This window comes from Neoarius graeffei, chromosome 21 (assembly GCF_027579695.1).
Source record: "Neoarius graeffei isolate fNeoGra1 chromosome 21, fNeoGra1.pri, whole genome shotgun sequence".
Classification (NCBI taxonomy): domain Eukaryota; kingdom Metazoa; phylum Chordata; class Actinopteri; order Siluriformes; family Ariidae; genus Neoarius; species Neoarius graeffei.
The window spans coordinates 10,747,557-10,766,669 of record NC_083589.1 but is presented as its reverse complement, the minus strand read 5'-3'; the positions used below and the strand labels follow the sequence as shown (position 1 = coordinate 10,766,669).

The 19,113-nt window shown below is 40.4% G+C and overlaps 1 protein-coding gene across 3 annotated transcripts in view; it reads right to left on the bottom strand.

Annotated features, from left to right (window-relative positions):
- Positions 1-17,728, bottom strand: part of pde3a (phosphodiesterase 3A, cGMP-inhibited) — a 226,517-nt gene extending 208,789 nt beyond the window's left edge. For all 3 annotated transcript variants that reach the window (XM_060903854.1, XM_060903855.1, XM_060903856.1), the window contains exon 1: positions 16,367-17,728. In XM_060903854.1, the coding sequence (XP_060759837.1) occupies positions 16,367-17,272 (906 nt within the window). In that variant the 5' untranslated portion in view covers positions 17,273-17,728. The remainder of the gene's footprint in view (positions 1-16,366) is intronic.
- Between the last annotated feature and the right edge of the window lie 1,385 nt (positions 17,729-19,113).

Below are 19,113 nucleotides of genomic sequence, written 5' to 3'. Positions count from 1 at the left end.
ACTGGAATAGGATGCACCAGCATGCAGGTTTCTCTACAGCTTGCTCTCTCTCTCTTGCTCTCTCTCTCTCTCTCTCTCTCTCTCTTCTAACTGAGGCTGTTAATTTGGAGTCCAAGAGTTGATGGAGGTTCTGAGTGAATCTCTGTTTGCTTAACTTGTTATTATTTTGGTTGTCTTGGATTCCTTCCTTGCAGTTTGATACACAAAAAATAATCCTGACTGTGAAATCTCCTCACTGCCTCCCTTCTTGTTTTTGAACAGGATGAAAGTCATTTCACAACAACATTAGATTAGATTAGATTAGATTAGATTAGATTAGATTAGATTAGATTAGATTAGATTAGATTAGATTAGATAGAACTTTATTGATCCCTTTGGGAGGGTTCCCTCAGGGAAATTAAAATTCCAGCAGCATCATTACAGGATAAACAAAGAATAGAAAATAGAGAAAACTTCTAGATAAATTATTTACATATACAAATATATATAAAGATAAGAAAAAAGCCCAGCAAGAGAGGTATTGCACATTATATTGCACATTTATATTGCACATTGTCCAGTATTGCTTTTTGTCAGGCTAGGCTACTGCTCCTTCCCGTCCTCTGTCCTCCTGTTACCCCTCCTCCCCCCCCAGAGGGGAGTTGTACAGTCTGATGGTGTGAGGGACAAAGGAGTTTTTAAGTCTGTTAGTCCTGCACTTGGGAAGGAGCATTCTGTCACTGAACAGGCTCCTCTGGTTGCTGATGACGGTGTGCAGAGGGTGGCTGGCATCGTCCATGATGTTCAGTAGTTTGTCCATAGTCCTCTTCTTTGCCACCATCACCAGAGAGTCCAGCTTCATGCCGACTACAGAGCCGGCCTGCCTGATCAGTTTGTCCAGCCTGGATGTGTCCTTCTTGGATGTGCTGCCCCCCCCAGCACACCACGGTGTAAAACAGGACACTGGCAACCACGGACTGATAGAACATCCACAGGAGTTTCCTGCAGATGTTAAAGGACCACAGCCTCCTCAGGAAGTACAGCCTGCTCTGTCCCTTCCTGTACAGGTGGTTGGTGTTGCAAGTCCAGTCCAGCTTGTTGTCCAGCCACAGCCCGAGGTACTTGTAGGAATCCACAGCCTCCACCTCGACTCCCTCGATCAGAACTGGTCGTGACCTTGGTCTGGACCTCCCAAAGTCAATGACCAGCTCCTTGGTCTTCGAGGTGTTGAGCTGCAGATGATTCCTGTTGCACCAAATGGCAAAGTCCCTCACCAGGCTCCTATACTCCTCCTCTCTGTCGTCCCTGATACACCTCACGATGGCTGTGTCATTGGCAAACTTCTGAATGTGACACAGCTCCGAGTTGTAGCAGAAGTTCGCGGTGTACAGGGTGAAGAGAAGAGGGGCCAGCACCATGCCCTGGGGTGCTCCAGTGCTGCTAATCACAGTGTCAGACATGATGTCCTTCAGCCTGACATACTGCTGCCTGTCAGTAAGGTAGCTGGAGATCCAGGTGACCAGGCAGGGGTCCACTCGCATCCAGTATATTGCATCTCCATGTTTTTATACCCAAGATTCCATGTGTAATTCATGTTATATATATATTTTTTGCTCTTTTTCTCTGAATGATGCCAAAAACAATTGTGCTGATTGGATGTACCAGACGTACCATTTATGCTTTCTGGGGTTTTTTTCCCCCCAGTTTTCTTTCTGTCCAAGAAATGTCTGTGTCATCACTGCATTTTCTGGCCTCCAGTTTTCTAGTCTTTCAGTTTGTAATGATTAGAGGTTTACCTTTTTAATGTTGTCTTTAATTCTGCTGTTGAAGTTTCTGATAAACAGTAGATTATTCATGCAATATGAAGGATGACAGTGATTTCAGTGACAGCCAGTGCTTTAATACTGACCACAGCTGTCCTCAGTCAAGGTAGTGTCTACTGACTGTCAAGTTCACCAGTGGCTCCTGTGTTCACTGAATGGAAACATATAAAGCTCTACATTAATAATTCCACTTTTTTCTTTGTAAATAATAACATGTGGTTATATCATTTATGAGGCTTAAATTATGTAGCATGCTGATACAAGTTACTTAACTTTGACAGTAGAAACAACAACATATTATAATGAGTACATTGTTCTAGTCATTGCAGCCAGCACTATTGAGGTATTTCACCCACATGACCAAGTCACGTGACGCAGCCATTTTGGACGGCACGCTTAAGTCCTTCAGTGCAAGGCGGTATGAGATGGTGGAGACCTTTGCACATTTTAACAAGAAAGTAAGCTGTGATTCGTGTTAAATTGGATCTGTCTTTTATCACAAACACTGTACCCAGCCTTGGTATGGAGCCCTGTTTATTTATTTCTGTATCCCATTTCTTTCTAGCCTTTGTTATTGCGTTTTATGTCTGATGTCTGCTACATGCAACTCTAGACAAATTAACACTGCCTTGTTTCACTGCTCAGATGGGTTAACAAACACTGACCCATTTACTTTTTGCTATATATTTTATCAAAATTGCGTTAACTGATAAACTAACCTGAAATGAAATGATCACTGCAAAGTCTGGAGTACTCTGTTGGCTCCCAATCCTGTCTCTTCACAGCTGCAATCCATTTGGCCCTCTTATCTGGGTCAGTAGGAAACTGGTAGTGATGTGTCGGTCGCGAACGATCCGGTTCAAAGAGCCGGCTCTTTGAAGTGAACGACGGGAGCCGGCTCTTCGGTGGGAGCCAAGTTGGGGAGCCGAATTAGTTTTTTGTCCTTAGGTGCCTCAGAGAGAGAGAGAGACTTTCACAAAAAAAGTTGCTGTCCGATTGCGTCTTTGTGTTGTCTATTACCATTCAAAGGAAAAAAAGTAGCATGGTGTACGCCTACTTTTTTTGGTTGGGGGGGTTGATGTCATTCACAGCTGCGAAAATACGAAAATTGGTGTAATGCTTAAAGCTGTGGAGCGCAGGGGAGAGGAGTCTGTGAGGCACCTGAGGAGGGGAAAATCAGCTGTGTATTTTATATTGGTAATATAACAGTTTTGCATTATGTTTGTGAGAAAATAATTTATTAATTGGTAAGTAAGTTTTATTTCTATAGCTAGAGCATTGTTACACTGCTATACTTTACAAAGCTTTACAATGGCTACAAAAAATAAAAAATAAAATGGAAAACATCCTATTGATAAAATATAAATAATAATGTAATTAATTAAATAATTAATTGCAGCAATTAAATCAAAAATAAAATCTCAGGAGCTGTTTGGGAGCCGAAAGAGCCGGCTCCTTATAGTAAGAAGAGCCAAAAGAGCCGGCTCCCGAAAAAGAACCGAAATTCCCATCACTAGAAACCGGTAAAAGGAGCGTCCTGCACGCTGTCCCTGTCTGTTGTGGCAGCCCACAGCACAACAAGCAAACACCATGGTTATTTATAGAGTGCTTACTGACAAATTAATCTATTCTAGGTGTCTGTAACACGTTTTTTTTTTTCAAGCTGGTTCTCCCTCTCTGTCTGCAGCGTTAGTATGTAGCTTGACATTCAAAATGGCGGACACCGGGGCGTCACGTGACCCTGTGACGTCAGGTGAAATACCTCAATTGTCAGAGCTGTACTGTTATGGAAAATGAAGGAGGGGGAGCACAAAAAGAATAAAAGACAAACTCACAGTCGTGAATTTCCTGGAGTGAGAGGAGAACCTAGTTATTCTGTTCTTCAAAAAAGAAATTCACTTCAACAACTGCTTAGAGCTGAACAAACACAGCTTCGACAGAACAGGGCCAATCTGACATTAAAACACTTAATGAGATTTAGGGCTCCATTTTTATGCAGGCACAAGTGCAATTTAATGGTACAACAACAATATGTGTCTAATTTGACCGGGTGGAAGCAGATTTTTTTCCCCCTGGTTCTTGTTCTTCTATTTTCATGGTCAGGCATGAACATAATGGTGCTGATGTAGGTGGAGGAGCACAACAGCAGGTCAGACAAAATTCAGCAGCACAGGGGCATTTTTGAAGTAACTATCATCCAGAATTGTGTGAATTAAAGGTATCCTGGGTGTCCTTTAGCCCAGATGCTAGGCTAAACAGAAAGTAACAAAATAAACAAACAAACAAAAAAAACCCTTCAGTTTTGGCTGCTAAAAGTCAATCAAACTGCTGATTAAATTAAATACCAACTTCACTAGGTTTATTGCTATTAAAGAGAAAAGAATACTGTGTCCTATGGTGCTTGCACATAAGTAAACACCAATAAGGGCAGCCAAGACAGAAAAGGCATTTGCTAAAAGTTTGTCAGATGGTTATTGCTCACTCCTAAATATATCAACATCTACAGTGGTGCTTGAAAGATTGTGAACCCTTTATAATTTTCTATATTTCTGCATAAATATGACCTAAAACATCATCAGATTTTCACACAAGTCCTAAAAGTAGATAAAGAGAACCCAGTTAAACAAATGAGACAAAAATATTACACTTGGTCATTTATTTATTGAGGGAAATGATCCAATATTACATAGCTATGAGTGGCAAAAGTATGTTAACCTCTAGGATTAGCAGTTAATTTGAAGGTGAAATTAGAGTCAGGTGTTTTCAATCAATGGGATGACAATCAGGTGTGAGTGGGTATCCTGTTTTATTTAAAGAACAGGGCTCTATCAAAGTCTGATCTTCACAACACATGTTCGTGGAAGTGTATCATGGCACGAAAAAAGGAGATTTCTGAGGACCTCAGAAAAAGCATTGTTGATGCTCATCAGGCTGGAAAAGGTTACAAAACCATCTCTAAAGAGTTTGGACTCCACCAATTCACAGTCAGATAGATTGTGTACAAATGGAGGAAATTCAAGACCATTGTTACCCTCCCCAGGAGTGGTCGACCAACAAAGATCACTCTAAGAGCAAGGCGTGTAATAGTCAGTGAGGTCACACAGGACCCCAGAGTAACTTCTAAGCAACTGAAGGCCTCTCTCACATTGGCTAATGTTAATGTTCATAAGTCCACCATCAGGAGAACACTGAACAACAATGGTGTGCATGGCAGAGTTGCAAGGAGAAAGCCACTGCTCTCCAAAAAGAGCATTCCTGCTCATCTGCAGTTTGCTAAAGATCACATGGACAAGCCAGAAGGCTACTGGAAAAATGTTTAGTGGATGGATGAGACCAAAATAGAACTTTTTGGTTTAAATGAGAAGTGTTATGTTTGGAGAAAGGAAAACACTGCATTCCAGCATAAGAACCTTATCCCATCTGTGAAACATGGTGGTGGTAGTATCATGGTTTGGGCCTGTTTTGCTGCATCTGGGCCAGGACGCCTTGCCATCATTGATGGAACAATGAATTCTGAATTGTATCAGCGAATTCTAAAGGAAAATGTCAGGACATCTGTCCATAAACTGAATTTCAAAAGAAGGTGGGTCATGCAGCAAGACAACGTCCCTAAGTACACAAGTCGTTCTACCAAAGAATGGCTAAAGAAGAATAAAGTTAATGTTTTGGAATGGCCAAGTCAAAGTCCTGACCTTAATCCATTCGAAATGTTGTGGAAGGACCTGAAGTGAGCAGTTCATTTGAGGAAACCCACCAACATCCCAGAGTTGAAGCTGTTCTGTACAGAGGAATGGGCTAAAATTCCTCCAAGCTGGTATGCAGGACTGATCAACAGTTACCAGAAACGTTTAGTTGCAGTTATTGCTGCACAAAGGGGTCACACTAGATACTGAAAGCAAAGGTTCACATACCGTACTTTTGCCACTCATAGATATGTAATATTGGCTCATTTTCCTCAATAAATAAATGACCAAGTATAGTATTTTGTCTCATTTGTTTAAGTGGGTTCTCTTTATCTACTTTTAGGACTTGTGTGAAAATCTGATGATGTTTTAGGTCATATTTATGCAGAAATATAGAAAATTCTAAAGGGTTCACAAATTTTCAAGCACCACTGTATAAGTGAAATCTAGTTCTGGTTTTTAAAGATCATTTTTCCTCTTCCTGAAGGCCATGTTCAGCCTGACATTATCCAGTAGAATCTACACAGAGATGTCCATTTCACAACTTAAATACTTCACAGAGAAAATGAATGAGTCTATTAATTCCCAGGGCCTGATTACAGCAAAACAAAAGCCAGTTGTGTTTGTGCCCTCAACAAACCTTCGTGGCAGACTTTGGCTGTTATCTGTATAACACACACACACCATTTATAATCACACTGTTTTCAGTTGGGTTACTGCCTACAAAATTGGTCACCAAAACAGAAAGTACAGTGGTGCTTGAAAGTTTGTGAACCCTTTATAATTTTCTATATTTCTGCATAAATATGACCTAAAACGTCATCAGATTTTCACACAAGTCCTAAAAGTAGTTAAAGAGAACCCAGTTAAACAAATGAGGCAAAAATATTATACTTGATCATTTATTTATTGAGGAAAATGACCCAATATTACATATGTGTGAGTGGCAAAAGTATGTGAACCTCTAGGATTAGCAGTTAATTTGAAGGTGAAATTAGAGTAAGGTGTTTTCAATCAATGGGATGACAATCAGGTGTGAGTGGGCACCCTGTTTTATTTAAAGAACAAGGATCTATCAAAGTCTGATCTTCACAACACATGTTCGTGGAAGTGTATCATGGCACGAACAAAGGAGATTTCTGAGGACCTCAGAAAAAGCGTTGTTGATGCTCATCAGGCTGGAAAAGGTTACAAAACCATCTCTAAAGAGTTTGGGCTCCACCAGTCCACAATCAGACAGATTGTGTACAAATGGAGGAAATTCAAGACCGTCGTTACTCTCCCCAGGAGTGGTCAACCAACAAAGATCACTCCAAGAGCAAGGCGTGTAATAGTCAGCAAGGTCACAAAGGACCGCAGGGTAATTTCTAAGCAACTGAAGGCCTCTCTCACATTGGCTAATGTTAATGTCCATGAGTCCACCATCAGGAGAACACTGAACAACAATAGTGTGCATGGCAGGGTTGCAAGGAAAAAGCCACTGCTCTCCAAAAAGAACATTGCTGCTCATCTGAAGTTTGCTAAAGATCATGTGGAAAAGCCAGAAGGCTATTGGAAAAATGTTTTGTGGAAGGATGAGACCAAAATAGGACTTTTGGGTTTAAATGAGAAGCGTTATGTTTGAAGAAAGGAAAACACTGCATTCCAGCATAATAACCTTATCCCATCTGTGAAACATGGTAGTGGTAGTATCATGGTTTGGGCCTGTTTTACTGCATCTGGGCCAGGACGCCTTGCCATCATTGATGGAACAATGAATTCTGAATTATACCAGTGAATTCTAAAGGAAAATGTCAGGACATCTGTCCATGAACTGAATCTCAAGAGAAGGTGGGTCATGCAGCAAGACAACGAGCCTAAGCACACAAGTCGTTCTACCAAAGAATGGTTAAAGAAGAATAAAGTTAATGTTTTGGAATGGCCAAGTCAAAGTCCTGACCTTAATCCAATCAAAATGCTGTGGAAGGACCTGAAGCGAGCAGTTCATGTGAGGAAACCCACCAACATCCCAGAGTTGAAGCTATTCTGTACAGAGGAATGAGCTAAAATTCCTCCAAGCCGGTGTGCAGGACTGATCAACAGTTACCGGAAACGTTTAGTTGCAGTTATTGCTGCACAAGGGGGTCACACCAGATACCGAAAGCAAGGGTTCACATACTTTTGCCACTCACAGATATGTAATATTGGATCATTTTCCTCAATAAATAAATGACGAAGTATTGTCTCATTTGTTTAACTGGGTTCTCTTTATCTACTTTTAGGACTTGTGTGAAAATCTGATGATGTTTTAGGTCATATTTATGCAGAAATATAGAAAATTCTAAAGGGTTCACAAACTTTCAAGCACCACTGTATATTTCTGCCATGTCCACACATGCAAATACACTCATTTTGTGCTTTACTTAATTTCTCCATTTGTGTTAGTGTTACAGAAATATGATTGATAAAAATAACAATAAATTCAAAGCCAATGAATCAACATATTTATGTGAAAAGATGATCTGCTGTGCAAGCTCCCATGTTTGCATGAAAAGTCAGCTGTTCAGTTACAGAAAAGGCATGAACCAGGGGAAATGGAGGTGGGGCAAACAGTGGGGGATGGGGTCAGCCCCCAGCATATTTTTAAATGGAACACAAAGCCCACAGCTGGAAAGACTGCATACTTCTGCTTGAGTTCTCATGAATTTCACACAGAGGTTGTACGTAGCTCTCCATTCGTTACAAACATGACGTCACCAACTTAACTCAGCACTGCCCAAACTTTTTTAACTAATTTAAACACAAATGAGAAATAAAACAAGACTAATACAGTAGAAGACAGAATGAAGAAAAGAGGATAAAGTTCTGCTTTTGCTATTATCAAACTGTATGCACACAATCAATAAATATATCATTACATGTGACGAGGGTGTCTTAGGATGTCATTGACAACATGACAACAAAATTATCAAATGCAAATTGATATCAAATTCCTTAAAAATCAAGATTTTTAAGGAATTAATAAGTTCTGTTAAAAAAAAGATGAGTTTACTTCTAATACACTTTTAAGATTTTAAGCTTATTAAAGCAAGACGGCCTTTCGATTTCATAAAATGGGTGAAATTTAGTTCCCTCTGAAATTTGGTCACTGTGATTATAAGTTTATTTTTGTAATATCTCACAAAATATCAGGCCATTCTGTGGCTGGGAAGTTATTTAATTTGAGGGGATTCCCTAGTAAATAATGTGCATAAATTTGCTCGCTTCGTCTCGTCAAGCAGACAGAGGAAGTCCGAGTGCACATGCACAGATTTACCTTTGACCATGCACTGACAGTTCCATCATTCTTTTGCTAAATGAACAGCTGATCACACTGAGGTGCTCGCTGACCACCAATATTTATTAATTTGGTCCTGCGTTTCCTTTCCTTCGCAACATAATGTCTTTTCTTCCGCTTTCCATTACTGTAGTCAGCCTTTCACGTTTCATTTGCACACTCACGTCGTCCATTTTTCTCTCCTGTTTCAAATTTGTGTTCCACAATGCCTTGCGCGAACGGGAACAGCCCACCACGTGATGCATGACATAGTATCTGGAATTGGGTCATGTTGACGCAGGAAAAAAATAGCGGAGAATTTAGGGCCACATGGCTCCAAATTCATTAATTGTTCTATTTAAAAAAACTAATAAAATTGGAAGTCTGTGAATCGAATTCAGTAGCTTTCGGTCCACTAAACAAAAATAATTGGGTGTCAGGGAAAAGTTTTTTTATGACTTACACTTGAAAAATCTGAAAGGCAGTCTACCTTTAAGGAAATGTATTATTTGGAGGCTAAACCACAGTCACAGCACATGATCATTCTTAAGACCATGACCAATTAATGCTGATGACAAAGTGTCCATATCCATATTACACAACAGTTTTACTGGTCACTTTAAAACCTGATACACTGGCTTTTATGCAATGCCAAAATATAATACTGGGACAGAAGCTGCAGATAGCAACAGTGCTGTCATAGGAATTGTATGATAGCTATCACAGAGGAGCAGTGAACCACAGGTAACCTCTAATTTATCCCATTTCCTTGTGTGACAAAAACATGAGCTATCACAGTACAGTTTTTAATGTGTGGTGGGATGATATGCATGTGACCTGACTCTAGTTCTGCTAATGCCAGGCCAATCTATGACTATAGACACTCCAGAGACTATACCATTCAAGGTCAGTCTGCTGTCTGCTGAATAAGAAATGGGTGCAGATATAATCGTCGTTTATTCCACCAGAACTATTAGGGTGCACATGTTATTCTCTATGTCTCATATGCAAGCACATTTAACAGGCAGAAATATTCTTCTTATCCCACATATAACAGTCTATAACATACAGACAGAGCAGCAGTTATCCATTCAACTTCAGGTAACTTTAGTGTGATGGTGGTTCCATGTAGGTTCAGTGGAAAGGACACATCTGGTCCCTTTCTGTCCTGGAAAACAACTACTGAAGCTGTCCCTTCATGCCAGTATCCACTACATTTTTCATTTCCTACATTTCTCTGCTTTCTTTATAACAATAAACTCAGCAGATTAATGGACACGTCTGTACAAAATGACATCCTACATTTTACAGTTCAGCTTATCTTCATAAACCATTTATACAGATAGCGACTAATGACTGTTATACATAGCAAAGAAAAACAAACAATAATAATTTTTTTTTAAAACTCAGTAAAAATGTTGTGCATACTTTTTTTTTTCTTTTGTGATGGTATCACCAGCATTTTTGGACACGTAAAATAATTAGTTGAATTGTTTTATAATGCATTTAACACACAATGAGTGTTAATAGGGCTTATATATAAAGCATGCCCTTGGCTGGCTACACTTGTTAAATTGCATAGAACTATTTCCAGCATAGAAGTTAAGTGTAGCTCTGGACCGAGTTGCAACGGTATGCAGTGGTGACAATTTAAACCTCAGAGATTATTCTTCTTATTCAGAGATTAGACCGAATCTGTGTTCAAGTACTTAGTCAAGCCTAGTCGAGTATTATACGCTGTATTTATTCTACATGTATGTGAAGGCATTAAAATCATTTTTTGTTATATTTTTATGCCACAAAGGAAAAATAAAAAAACAGCCACTACACTGAGTCGGGAAAACATTGAGAAAGCAGTCATGATTAGATCTCACATTAAGGCAGCGCTGTTTTCTCTTATATCTCAGAAGCCAGTTTGAAAGCTATCAGTCTGTAAGACAAAGTCTACAGTATTACAGGATCTGGTCTTATTGTTATCACACTGGATTCCCATTCTCGTTAACAGGATGCTGAGAATGTTGCCAGGCGAATGACTGCAGAAACTATTATACACACAATGACACAGCTATTGTATTATTGAGGGTCTTGTTTGTTTCTATTAAAATGTAGCAGTGGAGCAGTTTGCTATTCTGGTTCTTCCCGTAGAAATAGCCTCATTTACTAGTCATGGGTGTTTGGAGGGAGCATCACAGGGAGCATCAATTGCCTTTACTTGTTTTCTCAATCAGAAGAGTTGCACTTTCACGCAAGTTGCAGTATCACAAACAGGCCAAAATCCCCAATATATAATTCACACCAAAAGTCAGAGTGCTGTTTGTTCACAACATAGGGGGGAGGACATTTTAATTTCAATTGGAATTTTAATGACACTGGTATTTATATCAAATGAACAGCATTATTCATTTATCAGTGCTGGTTAATGGTAGATAGGCCTTAAATGATTCGCATAACAAATTTGTGTCCCCATCACTCAGACAACTGAAAACATAAGCACATCAGACCTAACAAAATAAGAGTACAGATCACGTGGTGACTTTACTGAATATATTTCCTCATCCCTGAAATTAATTCTTTGCCATGCTACTGATTTAAGGAGTAGGGGTGACCTGGGACAAAGATTCAGAGCTGGCATTTACTGCTTAGGCAAACCTTGTATTTTGTTCCATTTCAAATAGAACAAAAACCATAGAAAAAAATTATAGTTTGGCTTTTGTTAACACATGAGCCACATATTAAGGTGATCCAGAACCAGTAGACACACTTACAGGTTTCCACTACAATAATACTCTAATTGCTTTTTGAATAAAGGACAGGCCTAGCCTCAAAGCAATAATAAAAGCATCTCTCTCTTTCAGCCAAGCAGTAGTTGGTCAGGGTGGTGGTGTGGTGCAGCTGGGATTGCTAGTGCTTTGGAGTATGCTAGCATCACTGTTAGATTTTAGTTTTCTACAACTAACTGTGTCTGCCTCAATTCCTTTCTGTTTCTTTTCTCTTAATTTTTGTCCACCATTTTCTTTTCTTTTTATTGTGAAAATCTCTCATTGAACAAAAGGTTTCTATGCACATGATCTCACAGAAACGCTGAGTGTTTATATGAGAGAGAAATTGAAGGCATACAAGTCTCCAACTTTGTTGTTTGCGGGTACATTTAAGACATAATGTTGTGAAATGGTAACATTGAGGACGTAGTGGCATTGAGAGCCAAAGTGCAACCAAACAAATGCCATAAGCTCATTTATATGCTGAATAAAGTTAAGTAGTGAAGCGTGTGCATTACAAAATCTACTGGCAAATCTACTGTACTAGGAAGTTACTGTAAATGTACCATGTATTCATTTACAGTGTTCTGTAAGAGTTCATTGGCGATGTTGTTGTGTATCGTTAGGTCTTCAGATGGCCATCTTAAAAGTTAGCACTCTTATTCGTAAATATGCTCTTTGAATCAAAAGGTATTGGACATATTATAGGCTGAGTAATTTACTGAGGAAAAGACTGCACTATGACAAAGTCTAAACAAACACATGCTACTTGATACCAGTGTACACACCATGTCTGATGGTTTTGCCGGTGTGTCATTTTAAAAATTAACCCAAGTTCGTTCTCTGCATTTTAAAGATGCATTAATAACTCACTGATAATTAAAATAAAATAAAATAAAATAAAACAGGATAATCACAGGGCGGCACAGTGATGTAGTGGTTAGCACTGTCACCTCACGGCAAGAAGGTTCTGGATTTGAGTCCAGTGGCCGACAGGACCTTTTCTGTGTGGAGTTTGCATGTTCTCCCTGTATCTGCGTGGGTTTCCCCCAAAGACCTGCAAGTTAGGTTAATTGGTGGCTCTAAATGAATCATAGGTGTGAATGTGAATGGTTGTTTGTCTTTATGTGTCAGCCCTACGATGATTTGGCGACTTGTCCAGGGTGTACCCCGCCTCTTGCCCATAGTCAACTGGGATAGGCTCCAGCTTGCCTGTGACCCTGCACAGGATAAGCAGCTACAGATGATGGATGGATGGATGGATGGATGGATGGATGGATGGATGGATGGATGGATGGATGGATAATCACATGATCTTCTGAAAAATTGGGAGTCTAAAGTTTCCTTGCAGTTTCCTTTTTCCTTAAGGTAGGGTGCCAGAACTTTCGGCAGCAATGCAGATTGTTCTACTGACATACAGACAAGTGTTATCCAAGTCCAAGCTTTTAAATGAGCAGATGGAATTCACCACACTTGCTTCCATGCTCCAAAATTGGGTGCGTCCAGTAACAGCATTTCTCTAACATTCTGACTTTATATTTTCAGGGATCTGTCGTGTATTTTTTTTTTCTGAATGACATCCTTGCATACCAAACTGCATGTATTTTTCACAATATGATTGCACATCTGTTGATGCGCAAAGACCCTGCACTTTAAAAATTAAACACACTTTCCCTTCTGTGAAATTAGAGAAAGAAAATAATCCATCCGTCAACCATTTAAATCTTTTAAACAGTGACGCAGAGAGCCACTTATAGACAAATGTATAGACATACATTTTGTTTTTGACTAGCTCAGCCCTCGAACCCGTTCCCTGGCCCCCTCTTCATCTGCCTGATATATTCTTGAAAGTAAAACACACCATTGAGTGGCGTAACAAGACGGGCCTTGTCTAGGGAATGGAGCTCATATGGACAGCTAGCAGGGGACCTATGAGAGAAAGGCATGCTGGTCCAAAGCCAGCCCAGGTTAAAATAACAAGCTCCCTCTCAGCAGCCATGGGCCATGGCGCTTACATGCGGCACACATGCACACACACACTCACTTACACATACACACACATTCCAGCTGAGTATGCAGTATGCACATGCAAACATGAATTGAAACAGTTAAGTTACGTTAATGATTTACTTGTGCTTAACGTAGTGGAAAAACTGTGCATCTTGCCTATTTCTTTAAGAAACTGAACTGCCAGCAGCTGATAGTGAGGAAAAAGGGAAGTGGAGTATGAGGACAGTAGCTGTAAATCTTATCTGTGCTTTGGATGGACCAGCATGTCTGATTTGATTGAATTATATGTCTCTGAATCAGCTCTACTGCTGATTCTTGGCTTTGTATGACCAGGCGTACCTGTGAAATTACAGGTTTAGGAGAAGTTCTGGCTGAAGGAGGTTTTTGGCAGGCAGCTGGCTGTGCACGCAAGACAGCTGAAGCTACACATTCCAAGCTAGGCACAGACTGGCTAGACGAAGACCCCTGACAAAACACCGAGAGTAAAAAACACTGAGTGTTGGCTCTCTGTTGGCATCTCTGTCTGGTACAACAATGTAAATGAGGCCCTTTAAACAGTAGGGGTGAGAAAGAGAGAAAGTGCAAATGGAGAGAGAGAGAGAGAGAGAGAGAGAGAGGTGAAAACTTATTCCTGCATCTCTTTTTAAAACATTTATAAAGAGACCTTATAAAATGTCACCAAAATATACCCAGTCTCCATGGATCTCCATTTGCGTCAGTGAGAGAATATTGTTCTTCCTCATTTTTCCTCAAATAGATCCAGGCACACCCTCATGTCTCCTTCAAACCGTAATCCATTATCTTTTCCAAAGCACAATCTAAAAGAACCTGAAGGTACTGCCAATTCCACAGTCCTTTTTTTTGCTAGGAAAAAACAACTTCAGGCACACATTAGGGAAAATAGGTAATGAATGTAAAATCAGTGATAGAGTCAACTCTTTAAAAGCAGACTGAAGTAGCCTGTGTTCACTTCAGTGTGTATGAGGATGATTTGCAGCCTGTCCTGAGACAATCACAATTGCTAAGGGCAGAGAGGAGTTTGGATTAAAGATGGCCCGTTCGCACATTACAGAAGACATTGTGTCAATTTTTTAAAAAAATACAAGCAACTGAAATCTGTAGTAGTGTCTTTCCAACTAAACTCTCCTAATAATCTTAGGAAACGGTCTAAGTGAGCTGTTGGACTGAGGTCAATAACGAGTATTGACATATACAGTAATACGACATACAAAAAAAGAAAGAAAGAAAGAAAGAAAGAAAGAAAGAAAGAAAGAAAGAAAGAAAGTCAGATTTTTTTCAATACTGTTTTTTTGGCCCAGGGTTTATTCAAAGAGGCTTATGTAATGTACCTCACGTGGCTGCAATGTTCATAACAGACCAATTTTATCTCCATCATTGACAGAGGCATGTGTTCTGCGGAGTGGGTGACAGATAATGTCCCAGTCAGTGCAGCTCTATTCCCGAGTTAATTTCCTTATCTCCTGAGTGCCAGGTTAATGAAGAACTGAGCAGCTCAAAATGAGATGGTCACTCATGCACACTACTCCTTAGACACAAAAAGCTTAACCTCCAACATCAGTATTAACCACATACCACCATGTGTGCGTGCGTGCGTGCGTGTGTGTGTCTGTGGATTGCAGCTCCATTGAGCAGCACAGGTTACTGGAAAAGCTCAGAGCCAGAGAAGAATGACTCATACGGTACATAGGTTATACTATGATGTATTTCCCCAGCCAGACTTCACAGATGAGACCAACGACACATGCATGTATTATATAAGCATATTATAGATATAAAATGTATAATATTAATGTTCAAAATATTCTGTCACAAGATGGCGCAACGTGTACAATAATCTGTCAAGAAAACATACAACTAATAACTACATATTGTTCAATTAAAACAAAATCTTATCAGCAATTAAACCTTGAATCATATGCCTCACTGACACATAAATAATGATCAGTGTTGTGAAACACACATACACATGAGTACAGTTTTTATAATATGATCATTTGTGCCTTGACTGTAACACCAGAAGACTTGGCACAATTTGTTCAATATCTGGAAAAGAAATCAATCGTCTAACACTGTACATCTGAATACGGTCAAACATATTCTAACTTCTGCCATGCTACTGTTATAATTACTGCCAAATGCAATGCAGTGTGGATGATAAGAAAATCTTTGGCAGAACCTGAAATGCTGCCACAGTTACACTTTTTATTCAAGCATTTTATTTTTGAGTAAATTGTAAAGCCACATGTTTTGTGAATAACGTTTGACTACTAGGCAAATCCTGTTTCTTGAATAATTCATTTTTCACAACTGAAAAAAAAAGATGTTTTTACAGTTCGGATGGTTGGTTCATATGCTCATACTGGTTTTTTTGGTTGGTTTTGTTGTTGTTTTTTTCCTAGAAGGAAAAATGAAAGACATCTGAGTTGCTTCAGCTAGGTGAACATTTCAGAAACAGAATGAAATAAATAAGTGCCAGGAGGCAATGTGGAAATGGTGGAACACACTGGAACAATTTCCTAATCATTCTGAAAAAACACAGAGAGAGAGAGGGAGAGAGAGAGATAGACTGGGATTGGAAGTAAAACATTCCCCTTAATGCAGACAAACACACCGTTTTAGCAAGAGACATAATACTTTGTTGTAATGTGAATAGTTTCCTGCAAAGTCTGTTTGGTCACTGAATCCTGTTTCACAATGATATAGTAGAATTATTATTATTATATTTTTTTCTGCCACTAGCTGATATGAGAAACATCCCGGCCTTGTACAGTTTTAGATGTGAAAGAAAAGTTGTACCTGGTCTTTTCGGATGCATGGCAGGGAGGTTCTCCTGTGCGACTTGCTGCTGGCCTCGAAGCCGTGCTGTGCCATGTCTGATGATATGACGGAGCTGGATCTCCTGCGCCTTTTAAACACGAGAATGTCTTCTCTGGACCCTGTCACGGAGGTGGTGCAGCCCTCCAGTTGTCTCGGCTGATTGGGAAGCAGCCTGTCAGCATACCTCGCCAGCAGGACGCCCAGAACCCCCACCAGGTACGCCAAGTACGGTCTCCAGCTTGCGCGCACTCTGTGCAGGGAAATGAGTGAGGCGGCTCTGATGATGCTGATGAAGACGATGACGGAGATGCCGTGGCCCAGTCGCATCACCACGAGTGCCCCGCTTGCCAAGCAGCCGAGCACCACCACGCTAGCGGTCAAAGAGTGCAGCTGCTCGTCCGAGCCATGCAAGAACGCCTGCGCCGCCGATTCTCCCAAGTGGCACAGCGTGAGCAGGAAAACGATGGTTCGGTCCAGCACTCCGCAGCGGATCAGGTACAGGCCGGCCCAGAAGAAGGCACTCAGCAGTGTGAAAATAGGTGCGATCAGATGCCACAAGGCGAAGCAGAACTCCACCACACTTCTGTTCACGAAAAGGACAGACGATCCCGAGTCAGCCTGAGGAGCACTGTTACAGCTGGAGCTGGGCTCCACATCCCACTCTACACACTTCAGCAGCAGGGCGAGACAAAACGACACGGAGCCCACGCACGCCGCAGACGAGAGTTTACCACACCTCCAGCTCGCTTTCGGACAAAACCACTGGCAACCGCTGTCCTCGTACAGAGGGGACACGCACACTCTGACATAGGCGTTGCGCTCTCCAGCGCGCGGGTTGCTTTCGTGCACAGCTCTCGGTGTTCTTCTACAGAGGTCTGCTGCCATCAGTCAAGGGGAGATGTGCAGTGGAAAAAAAAAAAAAAGTTGCCTAGGCTATGCATTGATGTGAAGGGTGAACATGGACAGGAACGCCGTGCGTAATTTATTGCACAAGAATGATGAGCGTCGCCGAAATCACACGCTTCAGTAAACACACTGAATGATTAAACAGAGCGGAGGGAGAGTCCGAGTTCTCTGGGGTTTAGCGTACAAACCTCACTCGGTTCCATTCCCCTCGCCCGCCATCCCGTGGTGTGTGTGTGTGTGTGTGTGTAGGCAGGCTCACGCGCACTGAGGCAGAAAGAAAGGCTCCTGACGTTCTTCACAAGGCCATTGCTTCCTTCCACAGCGCAAATCCTTCTTCCTCTCTCCCTCCGGCTCAGTTCTGCGGTGTTATTTACAGCCCAGCTAGTATATTCTAACATTTACACTTTCTTTGCCTCCACTAGCCCTCACATAGCCGTCATTCCTGCTCATAAAATCAACCATCCTTCCTGAGCTCCAGTCCCGCTGGCTGATCCCGGTACAGGCCGGGGTTCGGTTCCTCATGAGGCGGTCCGTAATGTAGCCACAGTGATGAGCAGACTCTGTTAGACAGGATCACAACGCCACATGTTTACTTATTATTATTATTATTATTATTATTATTATTATCCAGTCCTGTTTATTCTCATCCATCTGATTATGCACTTGGATCTTCTTAAACCAACTTTTGTACTAAAGCATGAAAAATATATTTGCACTGTTTTGGAGAAATACAGTGAGAAAGAAACGTGTGCAAGAATTTGAACCAAAACACTCATTCACTCATATAACTGTCCTACACAGAATGTTGTTGTGCTGACTCGTGAAAAAGCAAACAAACATTTTATTACTAGTTATACAAAAATAAAAAATAAAAATCATCGGAATAAAACCATTTCATAATCCTTGCCTTTGTATTATCTGCTATATTGAGTAGCCTGATTCTGTCAATACCATGAGCGCTGCCTGTGTACACACAGACACATTAGTCTTTTTGCATTGCACCATAAATCAGCCAGTGGCAAAAGACTTTCTGATCTACACACATCTATATCACACACTTTTTTTTTTTTTTTTGCTTTGTTTTCTTTCTGAAAAATGAAACGTACACTACCGTTCAAAAGTTTGGGGTCACCCAGACAATTTTGTGTTTTCCATGAAAAGTCACACTTTTATTTACCACCATAAGTTGTAAAATGAATAGAAAATATAGTCAAGACATTTTTCTGGCCATTTTGAGCATTTAATCGACCCTACAAATGTGATGCTCCAGAAACTCAATCTGCTCAAAGGAAGGTCAGTTTTATAGCTTCTCTAAAGAGCTAAACTGTTTTCAGCTGTGCTAACATGATTGTACAAGGGTTTTCTAATCCTCCATTAGCCTTCTGAGGCAATGAGCAAACACATTGTACCATTAGAACACTGGAGTGAGAGTTGCTGGAAATGGGCCTCTATACACCTATGGAGATATTGCACCAAAAACCAGACATTTAGTAGAATTTAGCTAGAATAGTCATTTACCACATTAGCAATGTATAGAGTGTATTTCTGATTAGTTTAAAGTGATCTTCATTGAAAAGAACAGTGCTTTTCTTTCAAAAATAAGGAAATTTCAAAGTGACCCCAAACTTTTGAACGGTAGTGTAAATTGGTGGAAATGTAAGTTCTCTGTATTTTTTCAGGCTTTCATACAAAACATTTCATGCGTTCATTATGCATCTTGCATTTCCTGATGTAAATAGTAAAACTCTTCGACCTGGCTATTAAATCAAAGAGATAGATTCCTAAGTAACAAATCCTCTGTTCAACAACAATCAAAATAC